The 22,741-nt window shown below is 47.3% G+C and overlaps 2 protein-coding genes across 2 annotated transcripts; both read left to right on the forward strand.

Annotated features, from left to right (window-relative positions):
* Positions 1 to 262: 262 nt before the first annotated feature.
* On the forward strand, positions 263 to 15,578 carry PALB2 (partner and localizer of BRCA2). The gene is made up of 13 exons (XM_033167059.1): positions 263 to 460; positions 968 to 1,027; positions 2,512 to 2,611; positions 3,670 to 5,361; positions 6,169 to 6,926; positions 8,189 to 8,263; positions 9,246 to 9,407; positions 9,694 to 9,779; positions 10,904 to 11,065; positions 11,179 to 11,295; positions 13,203 to 13,290; positions 13,902 to 14,050; positions 14,870 to 15,578. The coding sequence occupies exons 1-13, from the start codon at positions 278 to 280 to the stop codon at positions 15,102 to 15,104; spliced, it is 3,867 nt and encodes a 1,288-aa protein (XP_033022950.1). The 5' UTR covers positions 263 to 277; the 3' UTR covers positions 15,105 to 15,578.
* Positions 15,579 to 16,994: 1,416 nt separating this feature from the next.
* On the forward strand, positions 16,995 to 21,742 carry NDUFAB1 (NADH:ubiquinone oxidoreductase subunit AB1). The gene is made up of 5 exons (XM_033167493.1): positions 16,995 to 17,224; positions 18,292 to 18,414; positions 18,894 to 18,981; positions 20,629 to 20,738; positions 21,568 to 21,742. Exons 1-4 carry the CDS (start codon positions 17,039 to 17,041, stop codon positions 20,718 to 20,720), a joined length of 489 nt encoding a protein of 162 aa, XP_033023384.1. The 5' UTR covers positions 16,995 to 17,038; the 3' UTR covers positions 20,721 to 20,738; positions 21,568 to 21,742.
* Positions 21,743 to 22,741: the final 999 nt, after the last annotated feature.

The following is a 22,741-nucleotide window of genomic DNA, read 5'->3' on the forward strand; positions in this document are numbered from 1 at the left end:
AAGACGAAAGTGAAGTGAATACATTTACTTCCGGTTTCTGTTTAAAACAAGGCGGCTCCCCCTCCCTCCTTTCCTTGCCTTATTCTCCATGGTGCCCTGTCTTATTTCAACATTCGGCTCTGACTAGAGACATCCCTTTGCCAGGCAGCCCCTGGCGTCGCAGCTACGGAGAATAAAACGCAGTATTAAGTGGCCGGGTGAGAGCGGCGCGGGGAGGGGGTGGGGGAATGAGCCGCTCTACCTTCCCTCTCTGTGGCGCTAGCTCCCGTTTCATGACATGGCGCATGCGCAGAGACATTCCCTCGCTCTCGGCGACTCTTGCGTTTCCATGGACACCGTTTCGCTGGTTCAGCTACTGCGCAGGCGCAGCTGGCGCAAGGTGTGTGGCGCGAAGAGAGCGGGAGATATGGAGCCTCCGCGGGGCCACTTCCCGGCCCTCAACGCACAGGAGAAGGCCCAGGTGGGCGCCGGGCGGGAGGGTCTCTTGAAGGGAGGGTCTCTTGGCAGTTGGGGAGGGAAAGCCCGCCCCGCCCCTCCCCTCTTTTCCTGTGGTGGGGATTTCAGAAGGCGGGACAGGGGAAGAGGCCCCTCACTCTGCGGTACAGAGCATCTGCTGTGCGCGCAGAAGGCCCCACGGGTGGGATTTCCAGGTAGGGTAGGGCTGGGAACCTTGGAGAGTTGCTGCCAGTCAGTGTAGACAGTACAGGCTAGATGGTCTCCAATAATCTTGTTGTATTAAGGCAGCTTCCTATGTCCTTGCTTAAACCAGCTGTTTATTTAGAACAATGTGGGCTGGATTCTTCCTCAACCTTGGGTCCCCAGATGTTGCTGGACTACCACTCCCATCATTCCTAGCCAGCATGGCAAGGGGTCAGATATAATGGGAGTTGTAGTTCAAGAACATCGGGAGACCCAATTATTTTAAAACAACTTGTGGTGACCTCCTTGTAACATCTCTGTCTTTCAGCTGAAAGAAAAGTTGGCCTTATTGAAAAGAGAATACAGCAAAACATTCCACAGGTTACAGGTAAGTAAACAATGGTGTCTGTCAAGGACATATAAGCAACTGATTTCTTCAGTTGGGGCAGTTGTTTCATCACCTGAGGCCCTTCTCCATGTGCCTCCTCAAGAGGTCCTGAGGGCAGCAACATGAGAGCAGGTCTTTTCTGCAGTGACTCCTCGCTTCTGGAATGTGCTCCCTGGAGAGGCTTACCTGACTCCTTCCTTGCATATCTTTAGGTGCCAGGCAAAAAACATTCCTTTTCTTCCAGGCCTTGGTTAAGCAAGTTCTTAAAGGAAATGGGAGTGCCTGATCACCTCATCTGTCTCCTGGGAAATCTCTATGTGGGACAAGAAGCTACAGTTAGAACTGGATATAGAACAACTGATTGGTTCAAAATTGGGAAAGGAGTACGACAAGGCTGTATATTGTCTCCCTGCTTATTTAACTTATATGCAGAATTCATCATGCGAAAGCCTGGATAGGATGAATCCCAAGCCGGAATTAAGATTGCCGGAAGAAATATTAACAACCTCAGATATGCAGATGACACAACCTTGATGGCAGAAAGTGAGGAGGAGTTAAATAACCTCTTAATAAGAGTGAAAGAGGAGAGCGCAAATTATGGTCTGAAGCTCAACATCAAAAAAACTAAGATCATGGCCACTGGTCCCATCCCCTCCTGGCAAATAGAAGGGGAAGAAATGGAGGCAGTGAGAGATTTTATTTTCTTGGGCTCCATGATCACTGCAGATAGTGACATCAGTCACGAAATTAAAAGACGCCTGCTGGACAGCATCTTAAAAAGCAGAGACATCACCTTGCCGACAAAGGTCCGTATAGTTAAAGCTATGTTTTCCCCAGTAGTGATGTATGGAAGTGAGAGCTGGACCATAAAGAAGGCTGATCACCGAATAATTGATGCTTTTGAATTATGTTGCTGGAGGAGACTCTTGAGAGTCCCATGGACTGCAAGAAGATCAAACCTATTCATTCTGAGGAAAATCAGCCCTGAGCGCTCACTGGAAGAACAGATCCTGAAGCTTAGGCTCCAATACTTTGGCCACCTCATGAGAAGAGAAGACTCCCTGGGAAAGACCCTGATGTTGGGAAAGATGGAGGGCACAAGGAGAAGGGGACAACAGAGGATGAGATAGTTGGACAGTGTTCTCAAAGCTACCAACATGAGTTTGACTGCGGAAGACTGTGGCAGTGGAAGACAGGAGTGCCTGGCGTGCTCTGGTCCATGGGGTCACGAAGAGTCAGACACGACTAAATGACTAAACAACAACATGGCATTTTTAACTGTGTGTGGGGGGGGGGGTTATTGTTTGGTTTGTTACCTTAGTGTGTATTTTTGTGTTTCTATGTTGTAAACCGCTTGTGATCATCTCTTGAAGAGTGATATAAAAAATAAATAATAATAATAATATTTTTGGCAAAAAATGGAAGCACATCTGATTAAGCACCGGTCTTACCATTACCCTTGTTTATTGTTTTTCTTTTTGTAGCGTGCTGAAAGAGCTGAAAAGGTGAACAACTATGTCAAGAAAACAGTTGCAGAGAAAAACCTATTGCTTATACAAGAGGAAGCTGAGGGTGACCATGCAGGTAAGCCTGTCTGGAAAGGCAAATCCATGGTTCTTTGGATGTTTATCTTTCCTGGTGAAGTCATTGCTCCATGTCTCACACTTTTGCATTATAGGCACAAGGCAGAGCACTTTTTGTAAGTATTGCACCTGATGCTGTGCTTGGGCAGGCCTCTTGGGCTGCGGACTAAGTGAGAACATTACAGAGAGATGCCATAAAACTTAAATTAAGTTTTCTTCTGTTGTTTCTGCTCCAAAATTTTGCATTGTTGGGGTATTGGATTTATTTCACTTAGAATACTGCACATTTTCTGTTTGGCTATGTACAGATGAGGCCTGGTGTCCCAGTTCAGAACTAGCCCCTTACTCTGGGGTATTTGTGAGTGCTTATTTTCTAAAATGAGGGGAACTGGGACTAAAGCCATCTTAAAAATTGTGCTGGGTGGACTGGAAGCCTTTGCTTTCTACTTGTGAGATATATGGATCAGCCACGATGAATCGTGCAGAGGAGATGTGCTCCAGACATGTTCAGAGGCACTTTTTATCACACGCTTCTAGGCTGAGAACAAACATTTGGAAGAACTGCAGTTCAGTGGCAAAGCATCTGCTTTGAATTCACCAGGTTCACGATTCAATCTCCAGGTAGGACTTGGAGAGAGACTCTGCCTGAAACCCTGGAGATCCGCTGCCAGGAGTGTACTCAGTAGTCAGATTGACCAATGGTCTGATTCAATATAATCCAGTTTACATTATACAGCTCCGATGTTATACAGCTGTTCCTCTAGTAATATTGCTTTCTGTGTTCCCACATATTGCTAATCTGAAGAAAATACCATATGTATGTGTAACCAGAAGCAGGGGTTTTTTTTGGTATACAGTCGTATTTAATTTTTTAAAAAGGAAAGTAGATTTGTCAAGCCTGAACTCTGCTCACCACTCTTTAGGAAGTGAAACAGAGTCTTATGTTAAACTGCCTTTGTATCATCTTATAGTTTTCAACTTTATTGATTAAAATGTGCTTCATTTTGCTGTGCTGTGTGCTTCCTTGATGGGAGAGTGCTGTTATTTTTTCCTTCACAGATGCTGGCTGTTCAAAGAAGAGCACTGCAAAAGATGCATCAGTCACCTTCAAGCCTGAAGCCTTCAACCAAGAAGACAGCTTGCTAGGAAACTTGAGTTCTTCGTGTAGCAACCAGGACCGCGAAAGGGTTCTCTTTAGTCCTGTTCTTAAGAAAAACCAGAATAGTTTGTCAAGAAATAGAACCAAAGTGCAACAGAGAGCATCTTTGGCTTTGGAGGAGAGAGAAGAATCTACATGGGATGCACCTCTGAGAAATGTGGGACCCCCGCCAGAGAGCTCCCAGGGCTCCAGGTCACCAGTTTTCAACAGAAGTGACAGTTTATGGACGGACCTTAGCATCCCAGAGGCCTCCTCAGGGAACACAGCTGAAGAAGGAAGAGGCAGCAATGTTTCTCCCGTGTTGCTGCATCTGGAATGTTTACAGGAAACATCTGGGCAAACCACCTTTCTTCATGATCTGTCGTGTGAAAGCCAGGAGTCTTCACCTGAGCATCTTTGTGAGGAAGGCATATTTGATAGCTCTGGAGGTCCAGCTGTCAAGAATATTGTGTCACCTGCAGACATGCAGAATGAATCTCCACAGATGGAGAAGGAGGCAGGCCGGTTTGCAGGCTTAGCTGTGGCCATTGAGGCTTCCCAGGGAGATGCAACTTCCTCTCATACACATGGGGATGGAATGCAGCAAGAAGGCAGCCGATGCCAGGAACCTCAGAAATTGGAGCTCAGCAGTGGTGACGCTCCCACCAGCAAGCCCAGTGGAAAGGGTTTCGGGGATCAGCTTGAAGAAGCTGGATCTCCCCTCCTGGATAGGGCTTCAGCCACACCTGCTAAGGATGTGCTGAACTCTTACACGGTAGTTGAAGGGCTCCTGTTTCCTGTTGAGTATTACGTAAGGACAACACGGCGAATGTCCAGTCGCCAGAGGGAGGTGAACTTGGCGGCCGTCATTCAAACCCAGCTGGGCAAAAGTAGGAAAGGACAGAGAATTGCACGCAAGGAGAAGAGCACAGATCCAGCCTCGTCGTCCTCCCAAGGGCTGACAGAAAGTGGTGAGCAGAGGGAGGCTATTCCTTTCCCATTTACCGATTCTGGTGCCAGCCCTGGCACTTCTCCTCTTCAGTCTCTTTGTAATGAGAGCACATCTTCCAGCGGGGACCTAGTACAGAGTGAAGGCCTAGTGCAGTCCAGAAGAAAGAGAAGGCTGAGAGGGAGGTCTGATCACAAGGCCTCGTCCTGCACAGCGGAGGACCCAGCAGACAACGTGGAGCTGACAATTTCCAAGGTTGATAGTTCTCTTGTGCCAAGTGAAGCTCAGGGAAGGAAAGAAAACCACCAAGGAAAAGACAAAACCACAGTGCTTTCCATGACAGCTGGTGGCACCTTGGAATCCAAGCAGAGTGGCAGAAAATGGCCAGCAGAGTCTGCAGTTTCTGCTTCCACACACCCTGAGACTGAGTTAGAGACTGTCCATGTCTCACAGGTGGTGAACTCAAAGGCCAGTGTTCCCTCCAGCTTCATGGGAAGCCTGGAAGAAAATGACAAGACATGTTGTCCTGACAGTGGGTCTCCTGAGCAGGCTGGGAATCGGAACAACGCGAGGGTCAATCTGGCACAAGTGGATAGAGTCTCCTTGCCTCACTATGTGCCCCTAGTTGCCTCTGTGAAATGCAAGCAGAGGGGAGCATCCCAAGGTATGTGCCCCCTGGACCCAGAGCTCGTTCAGCTTTATCACCCAGGGGCAGGTTGGGGAGGGTGCTCCTACTTAGTCCCTTTAGAGCAAGGGTTGCCAACGCAGTATTTGTGGGCACCACAGTGCCCACCAATTTCTCCAATGGCTCCCATGAAAGGCCTCAGTAAATATCCCCTCGGGATATTTTGCTCATTTCCTGTGTACACTGGCTTGGCTTCTTCAGTGAAGACCCTTTCCCATGAGGCAAGTTGAGGAAGCTCCTGTAGGTGGCATGTTTTCATGAGGGAGGGTGGGCTGACCTGCAGGATCTCCTTGGGAAGTTCTTTGTGACTGGCACTGGAGGTGCTGTACAGCTGGCACACAAGAAGAGCTCCCTGATTGTTTGATTGATTGATTGATTGATTGTGCCCCATACTAATTGGGGGTGGGGAGTGCTTTTGGATTTCCAGCTTGATCACTATACACTCATTTTACAGGCCCCTTGGTGGTCTTTGATATTTCCCCATTGTTTTGGGGCCTTATTTTGCTGGGGGATGAGGACAAGGCTTTTCAAAATGTACCTGGTAGCACACAGCTTCTTTGCATCTGTCCATTTCTTCCAGGAGATTCCTGAGATGCAGGGGAGTTCACAGCTTAGAGCATCTAGGTGGTTCAGCAAAGGACAACTGAGAGCATGTTTTGAACCAACAGGTCTCCTGCTGCTAATTTGAAGCAGGGTGACTTTAAGGATTCCAGGAGCCCTTCTAGAGTAAGATGCTCACGACTGCAGTGAATGACAGGCTAAGCTGTTTCTCTTTTGTGTTTGCAGGTAGAAGGAGAGCCAGCCTGCCTGTGGAATCTCAGGATCCTGCCTCACTTTACCTCTTTGGGACAAGTTCCCCCAAATTGTCCCTTCCTTTTCATGGCAAAAGAAGTAAGATGTCCAGTCTTGAATGGCTGCCCTGTGGCTTAGATCTCCAAGAATTCCACCTACCCGAAGATGAATTTGGGCTCCTTAAACTGGAAAAGCTCAAAGCTTGTGCTGTAAATCCGCCAGAGACTTTTGACACTGGCCAGTCAGCCAAGTGCCTCCAGGACACTAGTGGGGCTGGCTTTGAGAAAGATTCAGCACTAGGAGAGAATCCCATTTCTCTGGAGAAAGAGCCACCCTTTCCAGTGGGCTCCCCTCAGAAAGCTCTTCCGTCAACTGAGTTGTTTCTCTCTCTAGCCCTGGAGGGCGCCAGCAGCCTTCCAGAGTCCCAGCTGCCTACCCCAGTTTTCCCCCGTCTAGGGGCAACCCCAGCCTCTCAGGCCTTGCCAGGCACACCTGGTGCATCTGCTTTGCAAGCTCATGCCAGCCCTGAGCCAGGGGACTCTTCAGGTATTTCTGCCTTGCCCAGTAACAGGCAAGAGGAAGAAGAGGGATGTGGCGGAAGGATGCCCTCATGGTTACAAGACCAAAGGGAAAAGAAGTGGAAGCCTGATGAGGACGTGGCCAACTTTGAAGAAAGGCAGCTATCAGCTGGCGAGTCTGTTGAGCATTACAAGGAATCCCCCAAACAGGAAGAAAGAGCAGAGGAGCCTCTGGTTGGTTGGTTTATTCATACAATTTCTCTGCTGTTTTCTAAACAGTGTACAAACAATAAACAACAACAGAGCATCATAGTTACAGCACAAGTTATATAATTAAGAGTTTTCAGTAAAACAAAAGAGCAGCTAAAAATGCAGCTGAATATTATTACTCAATCCACCCACATTGTAATCAATCAGTGATTGCACACTCTTGCTGGGTAGTACCAACTGTTCTCTGCTTTTGGTCATAATTGTAGAGGTCTCTGGGATTCCCAAGGAGAAAGCAGAGGCGTTTCTGCCAGAGCTGCAGGATTGACCTTCCTGGAACTGCAGCTATAATCAAAACTCACTCCCTTGTGTACCTCTTTCTTTCCTTTCTCTTTGCTGCCTCCAGAACTCCATGACACTCCCTGTTCTTTGGCCCTGCCTAAGTTTCCTACAGCCTCTCTACGTCTTTCCCTTTCTTTGCTTCTCTGCCTTGCCTGTTTCTCCCTCCCTTTATCCCTGAGCCTCTGCCCATTCCTCAGATTCTTGTTGCCTACTGTGCCCCCTTTCTTTGGTCACCTTTTGTCTGGAGCTCACTTGGGTCCCCTTAGCTACCCATCCCTCAACATTCCTGCCTACTCAGCCTGTTTCTGCCAACACCCCTCTCCAGTCATTCAGCCTCTCCCCCCCTTTCCCAGCCAGATCAACTTTTCTTTGACAGAAGCTGCATCAATTGCCAAGGTACTGTGGCTGAAATCTTTTCTCCGAGCAGGTAGAATGTTCATGAGCATTCCAATACCATTCCCAGCAAGGGGCAAGTCACTGTTGGTTTTTAGTCTGCTAGGTGCAGAATACCCTTGCTTCCAAAAGAAGGTAGCCTAGTTCAAGCTTCCGCCCTTAGGCAGGATCTTCCATGCATAAATCCTTGGTACAGATGTATAGCCTACCTTGGGTGGGAAACTTCTGTCGCTCCACATGGTGCTGAACTACATCTCCCAACAGCCCCTTCAAGCATGATGGGAGACGCAGATCAACAACATTTGGCGCACCAAAGGTTCCCCACCTCATTCAAGGGGTTGGAATATTGAGAATTCATGTTGCACCTTAACTTCCAGGAATCGGATTTGGGACAACTGTGCTTGAGCCAAGCTTAGGCACCCTTGTCTGTCCAAAATCACATTCCTACAGATGCATTAGCATTCCAGGTGCCTGGCACTTAAGAGGCAGGTGGGAACTCTGCTGCCTGGAAGCTGTATGGTTCTTCATTTTAGTACCTTGATGTTTTATTGCAGAATGAAGTGGCCATAGAAGACCCAGTGGAGGACAGCCAGAGAAAAGGGAGCTTGCAGATGACCTCAAAACTAAAGGTTAAAGAAGAAAACCATGTCACATTTTTAAAAAGAGCTTTATTGATGTAAATGCATGTCTGCACTTTTTATATTTTAAATGCCGTGTTCCGATTCTATCTACTTCTGGACACGTGTCCTTTCCCCCCCGGAGGTTGGGCCCTGCATGGACAACGTTATTTGGGCTTGCTAGGACCGATTCACTCTTTTGTTTATTTTTCCTTTTATATGCTTTTATTCTGTTTTGTTGGTTTGGGTTATTCATTATAATGGATATTGTATTTGTATTGTATGTAGCTTACACTGCTTAGGGGTTAAAAAAATTAAGCGGCTCAGAAATGGTTATGAAGATGTAACAAAATATTGCAGAGGTGCAGATAGCCACTTGCCTGTGGGGTGAGAGGAGTGGCACAGTGGCCCCCACCCTCTTGGGTTCTCTCCTTTCTATTGCATCCTCCCTTCATTCACTCTCTCCTTTCCTAGGACAGGCCTCCAGGATAGTGCCAAGAATGCTGCTTTTTTTTTTTTTTTTTTTTTTTGCATGTGTGTGTGCCGAGGACAGAAGTATTGTGGTTGGGTGCCCATGTGCGCTTTCTCTCAGTCTCAGGAGGTGGAGAGGAAGCGGAAGGGCAGGATTAGCCGGGTTCAAGTATGTGCAAGTACTAGACGTTGTCAGGACATCTGGCATGAACAGTGGAAAGGCCTTTAGAAATGAAGCACTGAGAGACCACATCTGGTCCATATTAGGAGGAAGGCCTGGATGTGCAGATGCTTTCCTGGCAAGCTTGAGCCTCGGCCCCTTTATTGAGCTAGCCGCTGGTCTGGTGCCTGCACATGTCCAGTAAGCTGCTTTTCCCTGTGTAGAGGAGCACCACCCCCTTGCTGCTGCTGGTGGTGGTGGTGGTGGTGGAAGCTCTTTGTGGCAAATGATTTGCCTGTGCTGCCAACATTTCCCTTCCACCCACCTGCCCCCTATTGATTCTTTTTCTCTTGTTTTGTACAGAGCTGCTCTGGCTCGTGCTCGGTGGACGTGGGCACCGTGTGGTGGGAGGCCGCTGACTTCACAGCACTGTGTGTTGTGACAGCTTGTGAGGCTTCCGTTTCCCTCTGGAGGCATCTGGAGTCTGGCCACTGGGGCTCTGTGCACACCTGGCACTTTACAAAGGTTAGAAAGAATGAGTATTTGCTCCTGCTGAAATAGAATATGTGTGGTCTGCCCCATGGAGGGTATCACCTGCAACTTGCTGCAGTTGCCCTTGAGTAACTTCTGGAAACAAAAACTGGCTCTGAGCTTCTTCCCATTGGAGCATCTGGTTGGCCCTTGGGAGAGCAGCATGCTGGACTAGATGGGCCCCCTTTGGCCTCTTCCAGCAGCCAGGCTTTTCTTGTCCTGGAAGGGGGAACACAGATGAGGAGGAAGAGAGTTGATTCCTGTTACTCTGGTTCCCCAGGTTCCGGTCATTCAGATTGTCCCCCTGCCAGGTGTCCAGAGCCTTGTGTGTGTTGCATTGGGAGGACTGGAGATTTCAGAGATCAGGTGAGTTGCGCCTGCTTTCAGAGATCCAAACTGTGTGTTCCTCCGCAACATAATCACTGTACGTCTTAAGTGTTACTTTAAAAATGCTTTATGGGCTCTGAGTAGAGGCCAGCTCTTAACGCTGTGGCCTTGAGGAAGGAATTTTGACAGTTAAGTCTTTGTGCAGAGAAGTGAGATTGACCCTCTTATAACATGATGCCCTGCTCTTTGGGTATTAAGAACTCATCCAGCTGTACTTCTGTTAGGCTGGCTGAAATGTCACAAAATAGTGTGCAGACTCTCAAATACACCTCATCTGTGTCTCTTCCCCTACCCCACTTTGCATTGCTTGCCATCTAGCCTGATGGAGATCTCCTAGAAGTTATGTCTACCAACTAGAATAGCTTTAAAAGAGTAGGATAAGGCCATGAATGGCTATGTTGTACCTCCACTTTCAGAGGAAGCATCCTCTGAATACAAGTTGTTTGGAATCACAAGTGAGGAGATACAGTTGCACACAGGTTCCCGTTGTGAACTTCCCAGAAGCATCTGGTTGGCCTCTATGATGCTGGACAAGATGGGCCTTTGGTATTTGGTCTGATTCAGCAGGGCCTTTTATGTTCTTCATTTCAGAGAACTCGAAAGCTTACACAGTATTTTGCGGCATTTCAGCTGGCTTAATAAAGGTATTGCGCTAAAACAGATTTTGCAATGCTTCTTACAGACCAGTACAGTTACCTTTTCAGCAAGCGGTGCTATAGGTTACTGAGTTACCACAGTTATACATAGAAAAAGACACAGGAAACTTCCCATCAATGACTTCGTGGCCTTTGGGAGAAGCAGAAATACAGAATTTCCTTGCAGTGCTCTGTAAAAGAGTTGAACATAGCAGACCCTTTTCGTAGTGAACATAAATACACCCAAATCTTGGAACTTCACAATACATACTGTAAGACAGAGGCAAGGAATTATGAGGGCTGCCTTGTCAAATAACCCTGTTTTTCTTGCACGGTTGCACAGAGATGTTACCAGTACACTAAGGTTCTCAGCATACCTGTCTGAAGTAAGTGCTGTTGACATAAGGGAGGGATTACAAACAAGCTTGGAATCGGGGCCAAAAGCTACCATGTCACCTTTTCTTCTAGGTTCTTGTTTTATTCTTCTGAAGATGGCTGTGTTAAGCAACCCCTTGTCAAAACTGGAAACATAAATGCTGTTCTTGGACTAAAGAATAGGAGGCTGGTCAGTAGTTGTGGGTCACTCCAACACCAAGAAGTGGAAGTCTTCTCTTTCTCTGAGACAGGAAGGTGAGAGGTGGCAGCAGCAGCAGCAGAGACAAAAGGTGTTTTGCTGTCTTTGAGACATCATCTACTTCTTTCAGCTTGGTTTCAACATCCCTGGGGGTTTCTTTTGTTTCTAGGAGTAAAGAGAGGCAGGCTTTGATGCCTCCTGAAGAGACTGTTCTGGCTTTTGCCGAAGTGGATGGGATGCAGGAGGCTTTAATTGCCTTGACTACCACAGACTGCTTGGTGGTCTGGTAAGCATCTGTATGGAGTTTACTTGCACCACAGCCAGAACAAAGTTTTTCTCTAAAATTTAAATCTAAAAACTTCCCAGTGTTCTAAATTAATGATACTCTGAAGTTTGACTTATATTTCATAAGGAAAATGGAAAAAGGTGCACGGCAATTTTATAAACGTATATTCCACCCCCACACACATGGGAGGAAATATTTGTTTGTGGGGAGAGGAGACTAGTAAAGGACACTTTAAATATTTTTAAATGCTTTTTTAAAATTCAACAGCATGCATTTGTCTTGCATTGTTTAAATTTTGGGGTGGGGATGGAAACAGTATTTTTAACATGCTAATCTTAGCAAGCCCAGAAAGTCATGATTGATGGTGGATTTCCTGTGAACAGCCCTGAGACCTGTGGGTATAGAGTGGTATATTACTACTACTGTACTACTACTAATAATAATACTAATACAGTCATACCTTGGTTTTTGAACAGCCTAGTTCTCAAACGTTTGGCTCCCAAACAATCGAAACCCAGAAGTGACTATTCCAGTTTTCAAATGTTCTTTTGGAAGCCGAACGTCCGACAGGGCTTCCATGGCTTCCGATTGGCTGCAGGAAGCTGCGCTTTGGTTTTTGAATGTTTTGGAAGTCAAACGGACTTCTGGAATGGATTCCATTCGACTTCCAAGGTACGACTTGGATAGTTTAATTTCAGAATTGGAACCATCTTATTTGGACAGCATTGTACCCAGTTAATACTTTTTAATTTTATTGAATAATGCCTTTTTGAGGATAATATTGAGGATTATATAAAAAGGACAATTTTCTGTTTCTGCAGAGTTTGAGGGGAAACTTGAACTACCACTACATTCAATTTGTAAATTTCCCTGCTGCCTTTTACCCTTGCCACCACCCTAGAAGAGGGTCACTATTCTACCCAGTATACAAATGGGGGAATTGAAGCCAAGAATGTGACTTGCCACCTGCAGACCATGACACAGTTTGGACTTGAACTCTGGACTTGCAGATCCGTGGCCAGTTCTGCCTTAACAGACCATGTAGGCATTCTGCATCAGCTCCCCATTACCACTGAAGGGCACTGGTTGGGAACAAAGGAAGCTTCCTTATACTGAGTCAGACCATTGGTCTCTCAAGCTCAACGTTGTCTATGCCAACTGGCAGCAATGGCTCTCTTGGGTTTCAGACTGGGGCGTTTCTCCCAGCCCTACGTGGAGGGGTCAGAAATTGAACCCAAGACTTTCTGAATGAAAACAGGTGCACTACCACTGAGCTACAGGCCCTTCTTTGTAACTTGCCCCTCTCTGAGGCAGGGTTTTATGTTTCCCAGGCTGTCTTCATGGCCTTCTATCCTGAGGAGGGCCTGTTCAAGTGGTTTGGTGCAGGGATGCCAAAGAAGGATGTCAAAAACAGCAGAATGGCCAGTTCTAGTGCTTTATTAAAGCAAGGTGTAAACTTACAACACAGCCTGAAGAGACCTGCTGCCTTTACAGACTCAGACAGACGCCGAAACAGCAAGCAGCCATCATGACTTGTCCACAAGGTGCTACTATGTTAAGCATTACTTACACACAAAGCAGCCTATGCAAGCTGGCATCAGTAGCCCAGTTAACACCCCTGGCTTAGAGGCCCCTTCCCAGCTCGCATCCATCTCCTTAGATAAGGGAGTAGCCGACAGGCAGCCGGCGGGAGAAGTCTCCTCTCCTAACTGAATCAAAACTAAGGCTTCAGAGCAGATAAACATACATGACCTTATTTTTGCAGCGGCTAACAATTAGTCTTGGGGTTATCCTGACTATCAAGATGGTGTTTACAGGCCTTCCAGAACATTTTCACTGTTTGGTTCTACACACCTTTTGCTGCACTCTGTACAGGAGCAGGTGATATTTGCTTTCTCCTTTTGCAGGAACTTGACAAGTGGGCAGCTGCTGAGGAAGGTGCCTCTTGGTTTTTCCTACCTAGGATCTGTCTGCCACAAGGCCTATTCTGACTCGGTATGTCTCTTAAAGCAGGTTCTGCTCTGTGAAATACACAGTGCTGCAGTTTGGGCTGGGGCAAGGGGCAAGGCATTTTGGGAAAAGGGGGAACTGGGATTCAAGTTGCACCCTTGCATTTACCTCTCCTACTCCCTCCCCTGATATTCTGGTCTTTGTGTTGCACTAGCTCCCTAGCTCTAGACACCACCAAGGTCCAACTTTGACCTTGAAGGCCCTAAATCGCTTTAGTTCTGCATTCCTAGGAGGTTGCCCTCCCTCCTACATCCCATTGCAGTGTAAGGCATCAGCAAAGTCTCCATCAATATAGCCTTCTGTTGCCTGGGTTAAAATGTTTCTGGATTGGCATCTAAGAGCCAGGCCAAAACATTTCCTGATCTGAGATTTTAACAGAAGCTCTGCTTTCAGTCAGATTTGCAGCAAGCTGTGTGCAGCTTTCAGACTGCAGCATGCCTTGTGTCTTAGAGGTGGATCACAATCTTGTTAAGGGGGTACCACTTTCCTGAGCCCTAGATCTCCTCTCCCCCCCCCCACTTCCACCACCAGTCGCTGCTACTTTTGTTGCTTGCTGAATTGACATTTCCACTTGCTTTTCCTTCCTTGTGGATCAGGGCCTCCTGTTCGTAGTTCTGAGCCACCCGCATGCCGAGGAGAGCAACTCATGTGTGAACCCTGCCTTCCAGGTGGTTGTGCTCAACCCCAAGACAGCGAGGAGTGCCAGACTGATGTCCTTATCCCTTCCCCTGGGAATCACAGGAAGGCAAGTTGTTGCTTCTTGTTGTTTCCACCCATAAAACCAGCAGTTAGAGCAGATTGCAGCCAAGCTAGGGTATGGGGATCTGACTCCCCATTTAGCTCAGTTCTTCCTACTCTGGCTGGCAGCAGCCCCCAGGCTCTCTGGCAGAGGTTTCTCCCTGTCCTGCTACCTCTGATATTGTTAACTGGGCGCAGCAAGGACTGGGGGTATCCTATATTCAATGCACATGCTTCCCCTCCCCCACTTTCTTTCCAGCCCAGTGGAGCTACATTCCTGTTGATGCTTCTGTAGCTCTAGGTCACTGGGAGGGCACTGCCTCCTTCCTGCCAGCCTCCTGTGTAAATCTGATTTTAAGCACTGGAGCTTCCTGGACTCTGGTGAAGGGAGCTGCTTCCTCTGCAGCTCTTCATGTCAGGAGTTCCTAATGAAGCCTCTGCTGGCGTGTGTCATGATGGGTTATCATTCAAGTGCAGACCACTTTCTGCCTGCCACCTTCTCTGCCCTTTGAACATCCTGGACCTTTTCCACAAACAGCTTTCTTTCCTAGTTGATGATGAGGATCATTAAAACATGCTGTAACTTCCACTTTTATTTAAGCAGGCTTTTTAAGCATCCAGATTTTACTGCACTGTTGTGATTTTAAGAAAACAGCCTTGTATAAAGTTGTAGGAAAATGTTAAATCTATTTTTAATCGTGTGTGTCCTCTGTGTTTCTTGTTGTTATTTTGACTTTATGCTCTTCCATTTTAGTTCTACTTTTTTAAAAAAATAAATAGTTATGTTATGGGGCAGCATTAATATGGATATTGCTTTTGGCTCTAGGTACTTGGAGGGTGAAGTGAAGGGTGTTTCTGCAGCAGCTGTGCTAACATCTGGAACCATTGCTGTCTGGGATTTATTTTGGGGGCAGTGCACGGCTCTGCTGCCCCCCAACTCTGAAGGGAGCTGGTCTCTCGCCAGGTGGTCTGTGACTGACACTTGTCTGCTGGCTGGGCAAAAGGACGGCAGTGTTTACATTTACAGTTACACAACAGCTTTGAGGGACTCGCTTGGTTAGATGAGTTAATTTGGACAAGATTTCCTGCACTTGAACAACATGTAAGGACTAGTGCATCTGTTTCTCCAAAAAGTTGAATGCTTTCAGGGATAAACCAATTTCAAAAGTGTTATGAAGTGGCCCTATTGAAAGTTGTATTCTGTTTATTCTGGCATTGCCAGTACAGTTGTACCTGCTAGGGCCAATGGTAGTTTTATCCCAGAACATCAGGTTGGTGAAGGCTGGTCTCAGGAATTGATAATGAGCACGATCCACTTCAGATGTTTTCTCTGCATACCCCAATGGACTTTCCTGGGCACAGTATTGTGCAAAATCTATTGTTCTTACTGTTCACCCTCTTGCGCAGGCTTTGAACTGTTGAAAACATTTTCTGGAGTGTCTTGAATGTAATATTAAAATTTCTTTTTCAAAAAATGTATAAAGTTTTCTAGGTGATGGGTTTATTTCTAAACACTTATAAATTGCCTAAAAATTTCCAAGTGCTGTATGTGTATCATTGAAAGATAACACAGTACATTCACCCAGCCTCACAATGGTAATAGACACAAAAGAAAAGGAAAAGGGAATGGGGAGGGAAGAAGAAAGCAAGTGCTGGAGCAGCTAATCCTTTACTGTCCATTATGATGTCTCTCTCTCAATAATTATCCTCCTGGGCTGCAGAAAATGGTCTACAGATAGCTGGCATGAAAGTGGGATGGAGTACAGTGCTACCTTGATTCTCGAATTTAATCCATTTTGGGAGTCCGTTTGACTCCCAAAATGGTTCGAAAACTAAGGCGTGGCTTCCGATTGGCTGCAGGAGCTTCCTGCACTCGAATTGGAAGCCGCAGAAGCCACGTCAGACGTTCAGCACGCTTTCAGGCCAAGGGAGCCGGCGTTTGCCCATAGACTGCTTTCTGACTAAACCGCAAGCCAGAGTGCACGGAAACACCATTTATCTTCCTGCCGTAGCGGATTCTACCTGCACTGGCATGCTTTCAAATAGCTAGGTTGGCAGGAGCTGGGACAGAGCAACGGAATCTCACCCTGTCATACGGATTCAAACCACCAACCTTCTGATCGGCAAGCAAAAGAGGCTCAGTGGTTTACACCACAGTACCACCTGCATCCCTTACCAGTAAGCATGGCCAATGACCAGGGATGTTGAGAGTTGTACTTCAGCAACCTCTGGAGTGCCAAAGGTTTCCCACACCTCTACATTGATCAGTGAGGGTGGGAGGCTTGTGTGTGTGTGCACATGCACTAGATAGCTACACCCTCTGCAGGCATGTGTTCCCCAAAAGGGTTTCATCCTGTCCATGTGCCCTGGAGGCTGACTTTACTAACTGGTGGCAGGGTTTCAGATAGAAGTCTTGCCTAGGTTTTCTTGGAGATGCCAGCCACATAACATGCCAAAAGGCCTAGATTCAAAGTAGGCGCTTACTTCTGGGCAAAGATTCCAGTCCCCATTGTTCTGAATAAAAGGCTGGTTTAAATGCCAACACTAATCTATTTTTATGGAGTCAGACCTCTTGGCTCATCTAGCTCCATATTGTCTGCCCAGGCTGGCAGTAATTCACCAGAAGAATATCCGCAGCCCTATCTGGGACCTTCTGCATGCAAAGGAAGTGCTGTCTGGCAGTGAAACTTGGGGCTGCAGGAGGGAGGAGGTGAATGAGGCAGGTAGAAGGGCTATCGACGCTACTCCAGTTCTACTCGGAGTAGACCCATTGAAATTAACTGAGGCCCGTTACTTGTCATTTAAGTCACTGGACGGGGCAAGGGGAGGAGCCACCACATGGGCCTGAGTGGAAGGCGGGGCTTGCTTTGCATATGCAAACACGGCGCGCTGCATGCCGGGAGCCTCCCCGCCTGAATACCCTTGAAGCCCGGCGGGCGAGCGGGCTGGCGCGTGGCATTGTGGGTGTCGGCGCAGGCGCACTCGCGGGGTCATCATGGCGGCCCGTGTCCTCCTGCTCTCCTCCACCTGCCTTCGCCGCCGGTGCTGCAGCGGGAGCCGCCGCTTCTTCTCCGCCTCCTCCTCCCCACTCGGACGTCTCAGCCTCCCGCTACCGCCCGCCTCCCGCCTCGCCTTCTTGGCGCCTCTCCTGCCGCCGGGACCCGCCAGGCTGACGCCGCAGGTGAAGAGCGCAGGCGGGAGCCCGTCCGGTGCAGCGCAGGCTTCGGCTTTGCAGGCCGCCCGGGATCCCGACGCGGGGGGTGGTCCGGAACCCAGCCCAGCGGATCGCGCAAGATTCGGGGTTTTATCGTTTTCCTACCCCGCCTTTCAGCCAGCAAATAGCCCAAAATAATAATATTAATTAACACAGCTAAAGCTGGATCAAGAATAGCGACAAAGAACGGGGTAAAAACTTGAAGCAGCACCGGCTCCGCGCTGCATGAGGGTGGTGCCTCCCCCTCGTGGCGTCTCTTGGCCTTTTACTGCTGCCATGGGGAGGTGATTCTGCTGCTGCTGCTTCCTTGGTGGGGTAGTCCCAGTTTCGTTTATTCCTGCATTTGTTACCACTTTGAGGTTTAAATCTCTTCAAGTTGTTGTTTTTTTTTACAGTCAAGCGGTATGTAAATTTTATGAAATAAATAAGTGAATAAATGTATGTGCTAGCCCTCCCCTTGCTCAAGGTGTCTAGGATGGTTCTTCCATCCCGTTTTATCCTCAAAACAGCCCTTTGAGGAAGGTTCAACAGAGACAGAGAAGGTGAGAAAGTGACCAGCCCAATGTTGCCCAGTAAGTTCTGCGGCTGCATTGAGGATTTTGAACTCTGAGGTCTCCCTGGCCATGGATTGTAGACTGGGCTTCCTTCACAAGCACAAGGTGCTTCGCCATGAAATGTGCACACCAAGGCAGAAAATGCCCAGTAGAAAACCCCTTGCACTGCCCTCCCTGCTTTTGCAGTTCCCTGTGGCATCTGATCCCTAGGAATTATATTTTGAGACTACTTTGCAGCCAAAGTTGTTTTTTTTGAAGGCGCATTTAGTTTGCCATAAATTTTAGAGCTTGAGAATGATCTATCACGCTCAGGAGCTGTGTTTCAAAATATGCACACTGCAGTGTCTCCATCTATGAGTATCTGGGGAGCTTTAATGACCAGTTCTTTTTAGGTGTCACTTGTAAAGAGTTAGTATTTCAGGTGAGGATGCAGAGGATATTCCCAAATCATGTAAAACATATCTCTGGCTTCTCCTATAGGTCTCTGGAACATTGCTTCAATTATGTCGTCATTACTCTGAGATGCCTCCTTTGACCCTGGATAATATCAAAGATCGGGTCATTTACGTCCTGAAACTTTATGATAAGATAGATCCAGAAAAAGTAAGTAACTGTGTTGCAGCCTCTGTTTTGACCCTCTTTTTATTGAGTCCTGGGTTCTTCATGAGTATGATTAACATACATTTTGCACTGGAGCAAACTGTACCTTTGAATGAACCACAAAGGTGTGTTCCCTATCTTTCTAAAACTTTGTGCCAACCCAAACAGGTCATTGTTATGGCCATAGCAGATGATAGGAAGAAAGTTGTCTCTCTGGCTTAATGAAACAAGTGAGCATCCAGACACCAAGAAGAAATAGGAAAAGAACACTAAGGGGGGCAATTGCACTTTAAGATTCTCCAGTAATGGGAACAAAGTCAGAACAATGTTCTGGATGGGGTGGAGAGAAGACCTCTATATGTAGTAAGACCCAAATCTCCCTGGAGTCTTTGGCCCCTATTTTCTTACTTTCGACATTATTTGGATGGTTAGGGGCAATGTCCATTATACCACAATGTGTGGTTTTCTATTTTGTCTTCCAGCTCTCGGTAACTTCCCACTTCATGAAAGACCTGGGCTTGGACAGCCTGGACCAAGTGGAAATCATCATGGCAATGGAAGATGAATTTGGTAATGTGTTACTTTGATGTGTGCAAATACATCTCAAGATGTGCCTGTTAGAATGTCACACGGTCAGAGTGTGCCTGCTGTGGAGCTCACTCTTAATCAAGAAAAAACAGAATTTAACACATAACAAAGTAACACTCCTGGGCAGTTACTCTGAGCATCTGAGTTAGTCTGAACATCTGAAATGCAGGTGTTTGCATCTTCCATAACATTGGCAACAGCCCACCTGGTGTGCCCTTTGATGTTTCTGCCACAGTATCAGGGAACATCAGCTCTATGGTATTCCTTGGGCAAAGCAGTCTGGGCGTTCATTCTAGCAGGAATAGCCAATATGCTGCTCTCCAGATGTTGCTGTGCTGTTACTTTCACCATCCCTGACTGTGGGCTAGGGCTGCTGTGAGTTGTAGTTTAACAACATCTGGAGAGCACCATGTTGGCTACTCACACCATTATACAAACTGCCCAACCAGGCTTTTAACGTGACAATCCTTTCATTCTCCTTAGATATGCACACATTTCCCTTTCCTCTCTTATTTGAACTTTTAGTTTAAATTTACACTCACTTAGTTTCTCTCTATATTGGTGTTTCCCACAATTCTGTGCTTCATGGCACATCGGTCATTACACCACTTCCTTGGCTTAGGCTCAACCATCTTGCACTGCTGTGCATACTGATAAGTGATTTGGACTTGAAGGAATTTATACCAGGTGAGATGATTTGTCCTTCAAGTCCAGTGTCAGCTACACTGGCAGCACCTCTCCAGAGCCTCTGGCAGATAGAGACATCCCCACCAGCTGCTTCCCTGATCCTTTTAACTACAGGTGCCAGTAGGTGAACCGGGGACTACCTTCATCTAGAAAAAAAAGCGGGGGGAGGTTTCTGCCACTGGGTTGCGATCCATCTCCAGTTGCATTTCTGACAAGACTACTGGAAAAAGATGGAGCTCATGCATTTTAGCATATCCCAGCTTGCTGAACTCCTTTCACAGATATAAGGGGCCTGGTGCATTCCCCAAACTGCTACTTCTTTTGTGATCACTTGTAGCCATGTAAGATTGTCTTCCATTAATATGGTCTTAACAGTGTGTGCATAGGTGACTGTGGAGGCCAATTCTGGATCCGCACATCCTTTCACAGTGGGGCCATACATTTCCAGGTGGGAGTTGATCACGGTGAGGATTTGCCAAACGTGCCTTCCTCTTAGCACGTTTCTGCCTTTTGTCCTGAGTTTGTGCTTCTTCAAAGTCCATGACGCCTTTGGTAGAGGCTGTTCTACAATTGGACCACTCACAGGCCAGTGTTTCCCAGTTGTCTGTGATTATACTACATTCTTAAAGATTTGGGGACCCGAACTATAGTGATGCTCATTGGCAGTTGCATAAATTGCTTCTGTTAAATTCCCTTTTCCTCCCCTTACTCTTTAGTAGCACTTAAAGGAGTGTCCGGGAGAATCTCATAAGCAATAATGTGCTTACAAGCTGTTCTTGTATGTTTACACCCTGACTCCCAGGGGACACAAATCATTCTGTTAACTTTCCTGCACTACATGGCATCCCCTTTGCCCCTCCTTTGAAAAACTACATCATGTTCCCTTGTCTTGTTGACTGAGATTCCTTCACCTCTGGACTAAACAGGCCACATCTTTTTCAGGATTTGAAATCCCTGATGTGGAAGCAGAGAAGCTGATGTGTCCGCAAGAGATTGTAGATTACATTGCCGATAAGCAGGACGTGTACGAATAATTGTTTGTGTCGAGCTGAGTAAGTAGAGGCTCCTGCTGGAAGGAGGGTGCAACGGTCTTGTGGTAGGAAACCTGCATGGAGTGATGCTCTCCTCTCGTTCAGAGGGCATCTGATGGAAGGGAAGCAGAAGGTGGACGTCTTGGGGAGGACTTCATGCTCTTCTCACTGCAAAAGGCACCAGGCTCTGCTAGACAGAGAATCTTGGGTAGCATGGAGCAGCCCCTGTTAAAACTTTGGAAGGGTGGATTCTTTGATTCATGTTTTGCTTGGGAAGGCCTTGGGAGCCTGCTGCCTCTCCTCGCTGGTGTTACTACACTTGCTTGAGGACACAGCCCTCTATCTGTGTCTGTAATCCACCTTTCCATGTTCATGGAATAAGCAATGCACAGCTATGGGAAGGGAACATTATCCCCCTGTGACGTTGTTCTCCTGGAGTTGAGGCTACTGAAAGCTGGCCTAGCACATTTTGCCAAATACAAAGGAGCACAGCAAAGGTCCCGTTGTGCCTAGGTAGCCGAGTGCCCCTAGACTAGATATTTTCTGGAAAAGGGAGCACTTTATTATGAAGTAAAATGCATGGCAAATTGCAAGAAGAGTAAGTGAAGGCTGTTCCAGAGTGGAGAGGCAACAATAACTGGCATTGGAAGTTGAAAAGGTGACCAGGGTGGGGGTAGAATGAGAGACTGAGTTTTAACACTATAACAGCCTCTCTTTATGATCAGTCAAAAAGCATGTCAAAAGGAAGTGGAACCCCCTAGTTTATAAGGAAGTATTTCCCTGTGTGTGTTACTTCTCGGTGATCTTCTTGAGTTTCTAAGCCATACATGTCTCCCTCTCCCATCCACAGGCAACTCTGTTCTGTCCTGAGGGCTAGGATGATGTCAGCAGGAAGAGGGGACCGTGTCATGGAAGCTCTGTGCTGTATTGAATCACTATTGCGCTCAGAGGAATAGTCCTGTTGGCTGCTGTATTTAAAGCTGTGTAATATATGTTGGCCTTCAAAATAAAAAGACTGATACTGACTCCATTATTCTGATTTTCACTGGCTCCAAGCCAGTGTCTCAGGGTTAGGGTGACAGCTACATTACCTGCTCCTATTTTCTTCGGGTTAAGGGGTGTAGTCCTTCTTCCTATCTTCATCTGGGGGAACTCATAGAATTGAAGAGTTGGAAGGGACCACGAGGGTCATCTAGTCCAACCCCCTGCAATGCAGGAATATTTTGCCCAATGTGGGCCTCGAACCCGTGACCCTGTGATGAAGAGTCTCATGCTCTACTGACCAAACTATGTTAAAGGCATTTCTTGGCTGCTGAGTCAAGAGGTGGGAGGAGCTCTTGAGCTCAGGTCAGACAAGGGGAACCTTTTTCAGGCTGAGGGCTGCATTCAAGGGGCCACTTGCCAGAGGCAAAGGTAGGTGGAGACATGAATGTGAATTCTTCCTTTTGTAGAGCAGGCTGATTTCTACACACACCCCTCTCTATATACTCCATCCAGACTTTGTGTCCAGAATTCAAGGACACATTCCAGCCAGGCAGAAAAACTCAAGGAATGTGCTAAGCTGAGCTGGTGAGGGTATGGCTCAGGGAGGGTCCTGTGAGCCTCTGGCCCAGAGGTCCCCACACCCATCCCTGGCTTAGATGCTCTGCAAAAGCCTTTTGGAGCCCCATGTGTTCTGTGGCCAGTTCCTGCCAATTCAAGAGCTTTGCCCTGTTGGGACTTGCTCTGCTGTTGCGTTTGGAGCAGGGGCATGGGGCATGGGGATTTTGTAGCCTTAGCTCCTGTCTGCCCCAGCCATGATGGCCAATGGCCAGGGATGATGGGAGTTGTGGGCCAGCAATGGGCAGGACCACACCGCACCCTTCCTAGAGCTAGCATGATAGGATGAAGTTGTGGCCAACTGCTCAGCTACCAAGGCCTCTTGCTCCTTCACTGCCAAGTGGAGGCGTCTTCTTGGTTTCCAAGCAAGGGACAGTGGTTGGGGTGGGGACACTTTCCACATGCTCCTCTGGACAACCACATAA

Source organism: Lacerta agilis, chromosome 13, assembly GCF_009819535.1.
Source record: "Lacerta agilis isolate rLacAgi1 chromosome 13, rLacAgi1.pri, whole genome shotgun sequence".
NCBI lineage: Eukaryota > Metazoa > Chordata > Lepidosauria > Squamata > Lacertidae > Lacerta > Lacerta agilis.